At 42.4% G+C, this 13,558-nt stretch overlaps 1 protein-coding gene across 2 annotated transcripts in view; it reads right to left on the bottom strand.

Annotated features, from left to right (window-relative positions):
• Positions 1-13,558, bottom strand: part of ANKRD55 (ankyrin repeat domain 55) — a 415,656-nt gene that overhangs the window by 79,875 nt on the left and 322,223 nt on the right. Inside the window, exon 5 of one of the 2 annotated variants that reach the window (XM_082457594.1) lies at positions 11,744-11,834. In XM_082457594.1, coding sequence (XP_082313720.1) covers positions 11,744-11,801 — 58 coding nt within the window. In that variant the 5' untranslated portion in view covers positions 11,802-11,834. Of the gene's footprint in view, positions 1-2,370; positions 2,585-11,743; positions 11,835-13,558 lie in introns of those variants that run through there. The other variant, XM_082457595.1, reaches the window with a different exon arrangement.

The raw sequence follows: 13,558 nt of genomic DNA, 5'->3' as shown, positions 1-13,558 counted from the left end.
AAAAAATGGGCAGAGGGACTTCCCTGATGGCGCAGTGGTTAAGAATCCGCCTGCAAATGCAGGGGACATGGGTTCGAGCCCTGGTCCAGGAAGATCCCGCATGCTGCGGAGCAACTAAGCCCATGCGCCACAACTACTGAGCCTGCGTGCCACAACTACTGAAGCCCAAGTGCCTAGAGCCTGTGCTCTGCAACGAGAGAAGCCACTGCAATGAGAAGCACGTGCACCACAATGAAGAGTAGCCCCCACTCACTGCAACTAGAGAAAGGCCGCACACAGCAACGAAGACCCAACGCAGCCAAAATAAAAAAAAAAAAAAGAGCAGAAGAACTGAATAGACATTTTTCCAAAAAGGAAATGCAGATGGCCAACAGGTACATGAAAAGATACTCAAGGTTTCTAGAGTTTTGAGGCCAGGACTAGGGAGGTATGCCATGCCAGAATGTTTTTACAGGACAACTTTGGCCTGTACTGGTCCATCTCTGGTCCTCACCGTCATCCTGCTTTGCTTCTTCAGCCAATATTGCCAGGGCCACTTCGGCCAGTACTAATGTATTCTCTGTCCTAAATATGAATGTAGACCCAATTACCGACATGCTATTGGAATTAGAAACACAGTCACTGAACAATAAGCAGAAAAGAAGAAGGAATGATAATAAAGAGGACAATCACCATTCTCCCCAGTCCAAAAGGAGTAAGAGAAACCCTGTTTTTCAGGAGTCTCAGGATGCAACGAAAAACAATAAGGAAGGAACCACTAAGAGGAACCAAAGTGTGTGCATGTTCAAGCAATGATAATGACAGGAGCAGCAGTGTTAATTCCCCAGAGAGAGTAATTGGATCAGAAAGCAGCTTAAACCAGATCATTGCTGAACTCAACAAGAGTACCCTTCAGTCCTTATATGAGGGGTATGCGCTATGCCAAGGTCCTTATTCCCACATCAGCAAGATCATAAGGGAGGCACACTTCAACAGCCTATAGCAGCAAGGACAATCTCCAACATGATGAACCAGGAGCTCCTTATCCCAGCCTAAAATTTGTTTATAAAAGCGATTGCACACACACACACACACACACACACACACACACAAAAGAAAAGATGCTCAACATCGCTAATCATCAGGGAATGCAAATCAAAACCACAATGAGACATCACCTCACACCTGCCAGAATGGCCATCGTCAAAAAGAACACAAGTAACAAATGTTGTCAAGGATGTAGAGAAAAGGAAACCCACCTGCACTGTTGGTGGGAATGTAAATTGGTGCAGCCACTGTGAAAAACTGTATGGAGGTTTCTCAAAAAACTAAAAACAGGGTTACCATATGACCAAGCAATTCCACTCCTGGGTTTATATCCGAATATAACAAAAACACTAATTCAAAAAGCTACATGTACCCCAATGTTCATAGCAGCATTATTTACAATTGCCAAGATATAGAAGCAACCTAAGTGTCTGTCAACAGATGGATGGATAAAGAGGATGTGGTGTATATATACAATGGAATACTACTCAGCCATAAAAAGGAATGAAATGTTGACATTTGCAGCAACATGGATGGAGTTGAAAGGCATTATGCTAAGTGAAATAAGTCAGACAGAGAAAGACAGTATGATATCACTTATATGTGGAATCTAAAAAATACAACAAACTAGTGAATACAACAAAAAAGAAGCAGACTCATAGGTATAGAGAACAAACTAGTGACTAACAGTGGGGTGGTGGTGGGGAGGAGGGGGGCAGTAGGAGGTACAAACTATTGGATATAAGATAGGCTCAAGGATATACTGCACACATGGGGAATATAGACAATATTTTGTAATAACTGTAAATGGAAATTAACCTTTAAAAATTGTACAAAAAATTAAAAAATAAAATTTAAAAAAGGGGTGCTATGCTATGAATTCATTACAGGGGGGGAGGTAACTTGAGGGAATGGATGTTCTCTTGACCAGGGAAGACCGGTTGTCCATAGGACCTTAGGTAAGTCATCTATAAGAATCACTAGCACTTGCTAAGTGGTTACTCTGGGCCAGGCATGGTTCCAAGTGCTTTGTATGTATTATGTCATTGAATCTTTCTAACCATCCTCTGAAGAGTGTTATAACCATCTTTATAACAAACCTATAACGCCCTCTAGCAGTTACCGAGTGATTACTATGGGCCAGCAGTGGTTGCAGGTACTTTGCATGTATTCCTTAATTCAATCTTTATAAACAACCCTATGTAACAGCACCATCTTAATTTACAAGGTAGGAAAGTGAGGTACAGAGATGTTAAACAGCTGGGTCACACAGTAAGCGTCACCAGCATAGCCCACTAACAATTCATGGAAAAATAGAATCTGGGTAGTAAAATACAGTCGAACCTTTTTTTCTTTTTCCTTTGTGATTAGTCTGGTTTCACTTGCTCGCCGGGAGCCGCGTACAGAGGCCTCGGACTGGTACTTGGCACTTCAGACCAGAGCTCCTCCTCGTGTGAAGCGCCCGTGCCAGACACCTCAGCTCTGGGCGCGGGCAGAAGCGCCGCTGCACACACCGCCTCAATTCAAGATGGCCGCGGGCCGTGGGCAGAGACGCTGCTCCGGGCCCTGCGCTCTGGAGCCTGAGCGGTACGGCTGCGCCTGCCCTGGGAGAGCTCCGCCCCCCCCGGCTCCTCCCCCCGCCCCCTCCCCCCGCCCCCCCAGGAGATCCTATAAAGCAGACCCGCCCACAGCCTGTGGGGACAGCGTGTCCTCTAGAGAGTGAGCTCGCGTCTCCCCATTCTTTGAGCAAAGAAGAAAACTCCCCTTTACTTCTGAACCAAACTCAGGCTCATTCTGTTGGTTCCAATGACACCGGCAGAAGGACCGATGCTGGGGCCTGACTGGAAAGGGTCGGTAAAAAGAGTGACAGCATTGGGACTTGAATTGTTTGGCTTGACTCCAGTGGCCATTACAGTCCAGTACACTGTACCACCGCTAACCCCTCTGTTTCAGTGTTCACATGTAAAAAGTGAGGGAGCTGGATTACACGTTCACTGAGTTCCTTTCAATTCTACAAGTTACTACTATTCTAAGACAAAACACTTCCAGGATCTGGACTGGTTTCTGCAGTGACCACCTGAAAGCAGACAGCTGTGAGCCCATCCCGAGACCTCTCCGTGGTGGTCGTGCTGAGTCAGCTGACTTGAATAGCACTAAGTAAGAAGGATAAAAATGTCATTTCAGATGAATTTCAGGTGTTCCTCTCATGATTCTTAAAAGTAAGGTGTTTTTGTTTTTGTTGTTGTTGTTTCTGGGTTTTTTTGTACACCAAACTGTGTTCTGATTTACTGTTGTGAGTTAGAGAACAGAGGAATGATCTTGGGGTCACCCAGGATCAAAGCTTAGGATGTCAAGGTTAAAATAATTTTCTTTCCTCTTTATCAATTGCTATTTATTTGTGACCTTGATTACAGGGTTGCGGCCCTCTGAAATGTCTCTTGGAGAAATGTTAACCTGTTGCTGCACAGAACAAACAGGTTGAGTAGGAAAATGATAAAGAACCTGGCTTCAGAAGCTTCTGTGGTGGAAGCCAAGCCCTGACCTTACAAGTTCCCAATTCCCAACACATCAGTTCCACAGGTCGAATTCCAGTGTGATCCTACCCTTTTAGCTTCCTCCTCCTCCTCCTATGAGTCTGGTGTCTTTCTTTGCTCTAAAGGCAGGTTGCCATGGAGACTGGATCTACTCCTACCATGGAAGAGGTCAGCCTGTCACTAAGCTGAGCCTACTGGGCAGAACTCATTGCAAATGGAAGCTCAGACCTGGGGAGACTTGAGCAAACCTAGCTGCCGTCACCTGTATTTTCCTTTGTGCTAGGAGTCATGAAGGGGTTGATGAGGTGGGTTATAAGAATCCAGAAAGTATAACTTCATGGTGAACAGGAGTGTGAGGAGGGCTTGGGGGTCAGAAACCAGAGTTAAAAATGGGAGCTTTGCCTTTGTCCTGTGTGGCCTTGGATAAGTCATGTAACCTCAGATGGACTAGAAATGGAATCTATCTGACAGGCTGTGTTGAGGATCCAGTGAGATGATAGGAGTGAAAGTTTTGCACAGTGTCTGGCTTAATAAATGGGAGCTGCTTAATAAACCAGAGTTATCGCTCTTCTTCTGATTATTACTACTGGTTACAATTCTTGGCCTGATCTCCTCTGTTTCCATTTGGAAGCTACTCCCCATCCCTGCATGGAGGTTGAGTTGCTAGGGTCTATCTTGGCAGCCGAGAAGCTGGGAACAGGTTGGGGCTAAGAGACTCTGAAGAACAGAGCCCTTTGCTAGTTAAGAGAATACAACACTTTCTATACTGAATTCTTTTTTGTATTGCTTGAATATTTTGAAGAAGGTGATGCTAATTTTACATTTAGAAAGAAACCCCAGTACTTAAAAAACTCTGTAAGAACCAGTTGATATCTAATAGTGCAACACCTGTAACATCAAATTACCATCTAAAAGAATTTAAACCATATTGTGATAACCTGAGATGGATACATCGCCCATGTGGTGTTCTGGCTGGGAATGCATAATCTAAATCTAGTTGTGAGGGAGCGTCAGACAAACTCATAAGGAGGAACTTGGTATTAAAAAAAGAGAGAGACTGTAAGTTCAAAAATGTCAATGTCATAAAAGACAAAGAAAGTCTAAACGAATGTTCCAGGTTAAAGGAGACTAAAGAGGCCTGATAACTAAATGTAGTACCTAATCCTAGACTGGATCCTGTACTGGGGGTAAAGTGCTATAAAAGACATTATTGGATCAATAGACAAAATTGGAATGCAGGCAGATGAGATAAAAGTACATACACATGTATACACACACACACACAAATAAGCATATACATACATACATATAGAGAAAGAGGCAGAGAGAGAGATAGAGAAACAGAGAGATACAAAGACAGAGATGTAGAGATGGACACAGAGAAAGAGCTAACAATAAAGCAAATGGGGTAAAATGTTAACAGGTGAATCTGGGTAAAAGACAGTGTTCTTTATACTGATCTTACAATGTTTCTTTAAGTTTGAAATTATTTTCAAACAAAAAGTTAAAAAAGCATTAGAATGCTATTAAATGTTATATGTGTATATATTTAAATTCTGAGGATACTTTTAGAAATGGAAATAGTTCCCATGTAGACTGGAACATTGTCCCTTCACTTCTTCCCCCAATGGACCCAATAAAGCAAGAGTGGCCTCATCAATAAGCAACTGACATTTTTAAACTTTACATAGAGAAAACAAATTTAGGGCCCTTATTAAGCACATGGACCTATTTATTAGGCTTACAAGTGTGCTAAACATGACTCCTGGGTGGATGTGGTCTTTCTGCAATACGGTGTCTAGCCCATACCCATCTTTTACACCAACCTTGGGCCTCAGTGCATCTAGACCCTCACCTCCTCACCTTGTCCTATATTTGCGGATGGGTGAGAGGTTTGTTTTTCTACTTGTTTGGGAATAAAAATAGCTACAAGTTTAGTGGTTCTTCCTTTAGGCTCCATTAAAATATCCTTGCATCCAAATGGTTGCCTCAAAGGGAAAATCTATGGATATCAGTTAATCAACACAGTTGTTTAATAATTACTAAAGAAATATGGAGTTAATGAATAGAGATGGTAGGAAAAGCTCAGTGTGGCGACCCAGCTGACTTCCAGACAAGGGGCTAAGTTGAGGATTTGCCTTCTGAAGTTGATCTAGCCGAGTTGTGGGACATAACATCAGGGTTGATTCAGGAGATCTGGTTCACCAGATGGGCCTTCATTCCCTCTGCGTACCACTCCCAGATTCTCCTTCTTGTGATGCATAGTCAGGCAAGAGGCCCCATTCCCGAGGACATTATGGCTGTCCTATGGTGAAGAATGCTGACAACGACACCACTCCCCTCAACCCCAATCCACTGAATCACTTTCTGTTTCACGGTTCTCTAAGGCAGTGAATGGTAATTGTTTGGATAAGATCAGTCAGGGGCTTCCCTCTAGCTAGGTCCAGAAGAGGGGCCGGGAGTGGATTGGTGTGTCACAACCTTTCCCGGGAGTTGGCTGATGGAAGGGAAGTTCCTGTGTGCTGGAAAGAGGACAAAGAACACAAAGAAGGAGGCAGAGGAGGGGAAGGGGCAGGCTTCCAGTCAACGTGTTTGCCTGGGTTAGGTCTTGAGTGGGCAAGAAAATTGGAAAAAGGATTCTTCTCCTGTTACTTCTTCCCTCTGTTCCTCTTTCTTGACCAAGAGAGGGAGAAGGCTGAGCATTTTCCCACAGGCAACAGATAATCTGCTTCTGAACCTCTGGAATGGTCACCTGCCAGCTAATTTTCCTGTATCTGGACCATCAATCTGAAAATCAAGCACAGAATTCTCCTCAGTGTTCCTGGGTTTCATCCCATTCAAGGTCTGTGCCTAAAATCAGCTGAGCCCAAATCATCCCCTCCCTTTCCTGTCTCCTTTGCCTGCCTTTTCTCTACTCTCTTCCCAAACCCCTTTGAAAATTTGCTTATTCTTCCTTTGGAGGCATTCTTCCTTTGTCACATAAGAATTTTAACTTTTGTTTTTTCAGCAAAGTGCATATCTGTGCACTCTAAATTCTTTTTGTTTGGCGTTCCCATTTTGGATGAAAAGTTGGAAATTAAAACCAGCACATCTGCATGTGGGAGCTTTAAAAATCCACAATACAAGGGATAACAGCTTGATTGTAAAAATATATGCTTCATTAATTTAAATTTTTGTTAATGTCTTATTTCTTCATTAAAATGTATGGTTGATCAAGGAAGAGTATTGTAGTAGAAAAAAGATGGGTTTGGAAGTCAGGCAGGTTTAGGCTTGAACCTCAGTTTTGCCATTTTATCTTATGCCCTTTCCATCCCACCTCTCAAATGCCAACCTTTCTTCCGACTTAAATGAGAATGGATTTTACCAAAAACCCAGCGATGAGGCTGTATACCTCTGAGAAGGAACTTGAGATCTGACCTTTTCTCATGCCAAGTAGCAGCCTGAATGGTGGCCTTGAAGGTATATCCATGCCCTAGTCCCTGGGACCTGTGACTATGACCTCATATGGCAAAAGAGTGCATATCACCTCACATGTTGAAAGATTGAGTTAAGGATTTTGAGAGTAGAAGCTTATCCTGGCGTATCTGGGTGGGCCCTAAATGCAAGCACATGTACTGTTATAAGAGAGAGGCAGAGGGAGTTCTCAGACACACATGCAGAGGAAAAGGCCATGTGAAGATGGAGGCGGATTGGGGTGATGAAGCCACAGCAGTTAGAAGCTGGAGGAGACAAGGAAGGACTCTTCCCTAGAGCCTTCGGAAGGAGCACACCCCCTGCTGACATCTTGATTTCATACTTCTGGCTTCCAGAGCTGTGAGAGATTGCATTTCTCTTGTCTGAAGCCACTCAGTTTATGGTAATTTGTTACAGCAGCCCTAGGACACGATGCTCTGTATAAATCTGGGCTGGAGGGCCGAGCCCCTCCTGGCATTCTCTCAACAGCTCTACCAGAGAAAAACCTGTGAGGGTGGGCCACACCCCCCAGAGGTGCCTGCAGACACACTGCTCCGCCTCCTCAAACCCTTCTTACAGAGCTGGGGCAGGGCTGGGCTGGGTGAAGCCCTTGGGACCTCCCTTGTCGTTTCTGTTTTCTCTCTGAGGCCTGGGTTCCTCCTCATGCAGGGATCTTTGGTTACATAACTGAACTCTCAACTTCAGTAGGAACCTCTGTGTTCTGTAGTAAATGATTTTACTACAGGTCCTTTCCCGCGTGTGGGCTTTGAGAGAGAAGACAGCCAGGGAGAACACGTGGGACCAGAGAGATGTTGCCGTGGTGAAAGCAAGAAGCACAAAGCCGGAGTGGAGAGCTCTGCAGACCCAGGCTTCCTCCCTCACACCCTCACAGGGCAAGCCAGAGACACGGGCCGAATCCCCTTGGCCAGGAAGATAACACAATCTTTAAGCCTCCTAGCAACGCTGTGAATGTATAATATTACCCACATTTCACAGACGAGAAGATCAACCAGTTTGTCCAAGTCCATGCAACTGGGATGAGGACTGAGACTGGACTAGAGCAAATGTCCATCTGTCCCCAAGCCCCTGGCATGGGATTGTCTTATTACCTCTGCTAAAGAGAAAAATAGAAAAATGCAATTGGAGGGACTCACACTTACCAAATCCACCTGGTTCTGGTTTGAGCCAAACTGAAGGTCATTATTCATCATAGTTTCCAAGTGCACATTGCTGACCATTCTCTGGGCAACCATAAGCCAGAGCTGCCTGAGCCCTACCTCCACCTCAAAGTAGCTGTTAAGACCACAGATTGCCCTCAGAAAGAAACTTCTTAGTCTGCTGTCTGGATAGCGAACACCTGGGTCTCAGTCCCCTCTGTTACTAATTAGCTGTGTGTTCGGATCATAAATTGGCCCCCATTTTAACCTCTCAGTGCTTCACTTTTCCCATCTGAGATCTTAGGGGGATGGATGGAATGAGCGGTTCTCAATCTTTGTTGTACATTAGAACTTCCTGGGGAGCTTTGTCTGGCCATGCCCCTCACCAAATAAACTGGAATATCCAGTGGTGGAATCCAGGCATCAGGATTTTCAAAAACTGTCTAGGTGATTTTTATATGTGGCCAAGTTTTTCTTTTCTTTTCATTTCAATGTTACGTTTCATTCAGGTAGATCTGTAATCTCACAGTGATGAGAAGAGAAAGCCAGGTCTTTAATAATTATAATAAAAAAATAATAAAAAAGCCTATGAACAGCAATGCAACATTTCCTTCCCCCCCAACCCCATGATGAATTAACAGCTGGTAGAGGATGCAATGACTCAGAATCAAAAATAAAAACAAAACCAAAAATCAAGCCAAGGGGCTTCCCTGGTGGCGCAGTGGTTGAGAATCTGCCTGCCGATGCAGGGGACACGGGTTCGAGACCTGGTCTGGGAAGATCCCACGTGCCGCGGAGCAACTGGGCCCGTGAGCCACAACTACTGAGCCTGCGCGTCTGGAGCCTGTGCTCCGCAACAAGAGAGGCCACGATAGTGAGAGGCCCGCGCGCTGCGATGAAGAGTGGCCCCCACTCACCGCGACTAGAGAAAGCCCTCGCACAGAAACGAAGACCCAACACAGCCAAAAGTAAATAAATAAATTAATTAATTAAAAAAAAAAATCAAGCCAACCTCGGGAACAATCCACACTGTCAATGACTTTCCATACTTAATTCAAACAAGTAGTCAAATGCCAACCAGTTGTGGAGAACACCACGGACTTCCTTGGTTTTTGATAGTGCTTTTCTTTTGAAGGTAAAATAAAATAGGACACAAAGTTGTACCTAAATGCCGATGTCTACATTCCATAAAGGCGATGCCGTTGCAGCAGTCTTACAAGACTTCTAAGATCTTTCCAGATGTAATGTCTTTTGTCAACATCTGCATGTAAAGCTAGTGGACACTAGAGTTTTGATTCCCCAGATATTAGGAATTCAAGGAAAATCCTCTACTAAAGCCCTACCCATACTCAACTTTTCAAGAGAAAGTCACTTCACCATGGTTTTGCCCAACAATATGGTATTTAGAATCTATGCAATGGTCTAAACCTATTATGGCCTTTCATGCTTTTAAGAAGGTGGAAGGGTTAATGTGATAATAGAACTATTCAGGTATCATTTAGTTAACTGTTATTCTAGGGGTTGCTCTAAATGGTACCCTGGAGTTCTAAAGAAAATAATTAATGTAGTATAGTCAACTGGCCTTAACTAAACTCTCATTTGTATTGCTGAGTCCTCATTGCTGAGGACGGCTAAATTCAAGCTAGAGATAGAGAGGTGAATAATCTTTCACATTTGAGGAACTCACAGTCGAGGCTGGTAATAATTATAACAGCAACGATAATAACAAAAGCAACCACAGTTTGAAAGTACTTAATGCATATCAGGCAATGTGACAGGTGCTTTTTTTACATTATTTTAGATTCTCACAACAACCTTGCTAGGTGAGCATCTTTTCCTTTATTTTACTGCTGAGGCAATTAAGGCCCAGAGAGGTCAGGTAACTTGCTAAGGTCACACAGCTAAGAAGTAGTTATTCTGCCATTCTAACCTACGTCACCCATGCTATTTCCACCAAACCACAGCACCTCTAGAGAGAAATGATTGAGAAATAGAGGTGGAGGTGTCAGGGAGAGGGTTAACTTACAAGGGGAAGAATCAGGTCTAGGGTGGAGAAATAGCTGTGAATTGCTCACATGAAAGGTGCTATAAGAAAATAAATATTATAAATGAATATTTTAACTATGTTTTGGGCTCAGTCCTGTTAGGAGACACAACACTGGAACAGATGGATTCATTACGAGGGGCTAGTGCTCTGCAGTCAGTTCAGCTCCCTCAAATTAGTCTTAAAAAATAAACCCATTATGTTTCTCTTTGAACTGCATAGCTCAATAATGTCATTTTTTAGCCAGTATGAGGTCTTTGGATCTAAGCATATTTTCACTTTTGCTGATTGCCGTCAGTGATACAAACTGTACAAAGGATGTGGTGGGCACAACTGTAACAATCACTTTCTCTATGGTGTTCCTAGCCCAATGCTGTGTAAACTGGCACATCCTGAAGATGCACACACACACACACACACACACACACACACACACACACACACACACACACAGTAGTTACTCAGAAATCTAAATGTAAGTCTGTAACTTGACAAAGCACTGAACTGAAATAATTCACCCATGAAACCAGATGTAGCTTGAAGGGTAGGTAGTAAACACACTATGGCCTAGAGCAGGAAAAGGGAAAAGGAAAGAAGCAATGTATTTTCTTAATGAGGCTTTCACAGACCACCATTTTCACGGTGTAGCCAAAACAGGTAAATGACCAAAGGATCTTAGGATTCTGAGGAATACTCAGAGGGTATTGAAAGTGGTTTAGCTATCAGATATTTTTTTTAAAAATCTTCTAAAATATTACTTACATTTAAAGAATGGAAATTTTCTGTACTTACAGAGAAAAGATGCATAATTACACATAGGTGTATATATATATACATATATATACATACACGCACACACTTCATATGCAAAATGTACATGCACAGACTGCATGGCTGAATACATGTTTTTTATAAGGATGGATCAATTTCACAGCAATCATTTTGTGTGGAAAATTACTTACACACTGGGAATTATGAGTAAGAAAGATATATCCTTTCATTGCAAATAATAACATAGTGATAAGTCATTACACAACCTCGGATGAGATAATATATCAACTATAGCATAAATCTGGGCAACATCTATTCCTGAAGGGAATCAAGAGATATTTATGAAACTATAGCAATGAGATATTGGGTTTATGTTACTTATTATAATATATATATTTTAAAGATTTGAACAAAAAGCTAATGAGAATAAAGATGATACTATCTGAAATAGCTGGTGTGCTTGAAACCCAATTTTTAAAATTTGTAGGTAGGAGCACTTTAGCAAGACTAATAGACCATAAGCTTATTTTTCCCTTCTAAATGCTTATAAAATGAGAAGTGAACATTTAGAACAGGTTTGTTTCCTATGTGAAATCCTCTTCCCACATCACACCCACACACCCACACCCACACACCCACACACACCCACACACACACCCACACACACACATTACTCTCTCTCCCCGTACAACTGCAAATCCCTACCGTTGGACTAAAGATGGAAAGAACCAAAGGGTGAGTTAAAGCAGCATTTTTACCTTTTTGCTGATCAAACACAGATGGAGTGCTGAAATCCATGGTTGCCTGTCTCATCATTTACCATCAGGATGGCAAAAAGCATCCAGGTCTCTAGAGAGGAGAAAACACCATCTCACACGTTACAGTCAACACAACAGTCAGATACAGCATCCCTTGCCAAGACCTCTGTTTGAGAATTAAATGTGCATTAGAGCTGCCGGTCTTTGTCAAGGCAAATGATGGAAATAGGTAAATGTTATTCCTGTAATACCTGACAGGAAAAAGAGTTACTTCTTATGGTCTCACTCATCAGCTATACCCACGTGTAAATATTATACACCCTCTATCCCCCAACAAATACAGACAAAAAAAGCTCAAACCTTGAAAAACGGTTTTCATAGAGGGCCACCTGCCTTGGATCTGGGCCAGGAAAATACTGGAGGTAACGGAGCCTCAGCAGCTGGTGTGTTGTTTTAAACCAAAAGAAATCTCAATGGGTGAGTGAGGATTCACAGGGCCAGACGGAGCATGTGCAAAGCTGCCAATGCAGTTTGGATTCAGCTGTGTTCTTGGTGGAGTGAGAACTGCATTTGGGTCATGTGAGCAGAGTGCCTTCTCAATGGAATAGCACGTAAATATTGTAGCAGGAGGCTGCTGGCCATGTGCTGTATGGAGTAATTACCAGCTTTCATAGCTCATCTTTAGTCTCCCTTCAGTCTGTTCTCCAAATGACAGGGAGGATGGGGGGAAGGAAATAGCGTTTGAAAGGTTGGATTTCAGGGCTCAGATATCCATGGCGATAAAATTAAAACAGTGTGCAATTACAAGGGTGTTTAGTGCAGTATTATATGTGGTGGAAAAACCTCAAATCACCCAAATGTATATCATTTGAGGAGCAGTTGAATAAATGGTAGTAAATTCATACTCTAGATTTAAAACTCTGAAGTAAATCTATATGAATTTATCTGGTGGGATGACTCTATTATTAAATGAAAAAAGTTATATATTTCATTTGTTCACATCTTTATAAAACCAGCAACCACCGACTGTATATATAAATATGTTCATGTATGTTCACAGAACAGAGGAAGATGTATGAAGATATACTGTTAATATTGGCTACCTCAGGGGATTGCAATTAAAGTAGGAGATTTCTATCTTGTTCTTTATCTACCTCTGTATTTTTAGGCTTATTATAACAAGCCTGTTGTTTTATATTTGTTATTAAAAATCTGATATAATAAATTCAAAACAAAGCTCTAAAATCAAGACAATCAGGTTTTTGGATAAGTCAAATAGTCATACAGAAGATGATCTTGTAAATGCTGTTGATAATGATAACAAAATTTTTTAACTTAATTAGTGTGTGACTATGGAAATAAAAGCAGAAACCATTTTTCTTCGTATATGGCCACATTTGTTTTGATCTACTGATATGGACTGTGTTTTTCAATAGACAGGCTTCTTTCTTATCTCTTGCCTCTCATATTTTCCCCATCAGCAGACTGTCTGGCCTCAGTTCCCTGTGACAATACTAGGACCCACTTACCTTCCTCACATCAGCCCTTCCCCCACAAACACCCTGTGTTCATTTTATTTAAAACATGGGCAGAACCTACTTCTTATAAATCATTATGCAAAATGTGCTCCATAGATACATTTCTTAAATTTCCCAGTGCTGTTTTTTTTTTTTTTTGCATTAACCATGAAAGCCAGACTTTGGAGGCCGAGAGTGAATTGGTGAGGACACTTTGGCTTACGCTAGCAGATATTCAGTTAAGGAGAGATGGCTTAAGCTCACCCAACTGACTGAGGTAAAAGGAGTTGTGGTCACT

The sequence above is a fragment of the Balaenoptera physalus genome, assembly GCF_965194825.1.
Source record: "Balaenoptera physalus genome assembly, chromosome: 3".
Lineage (NCBI taxonomy): Eukaryota > Metazoa > Chordata > Mammalia > Artiodactyla > Balaenopteridae > Balaenoptera > Balaenoptera physalus.
This window is presented reverse-complemented; position numbering and strand designations above follow the sequence as displayed.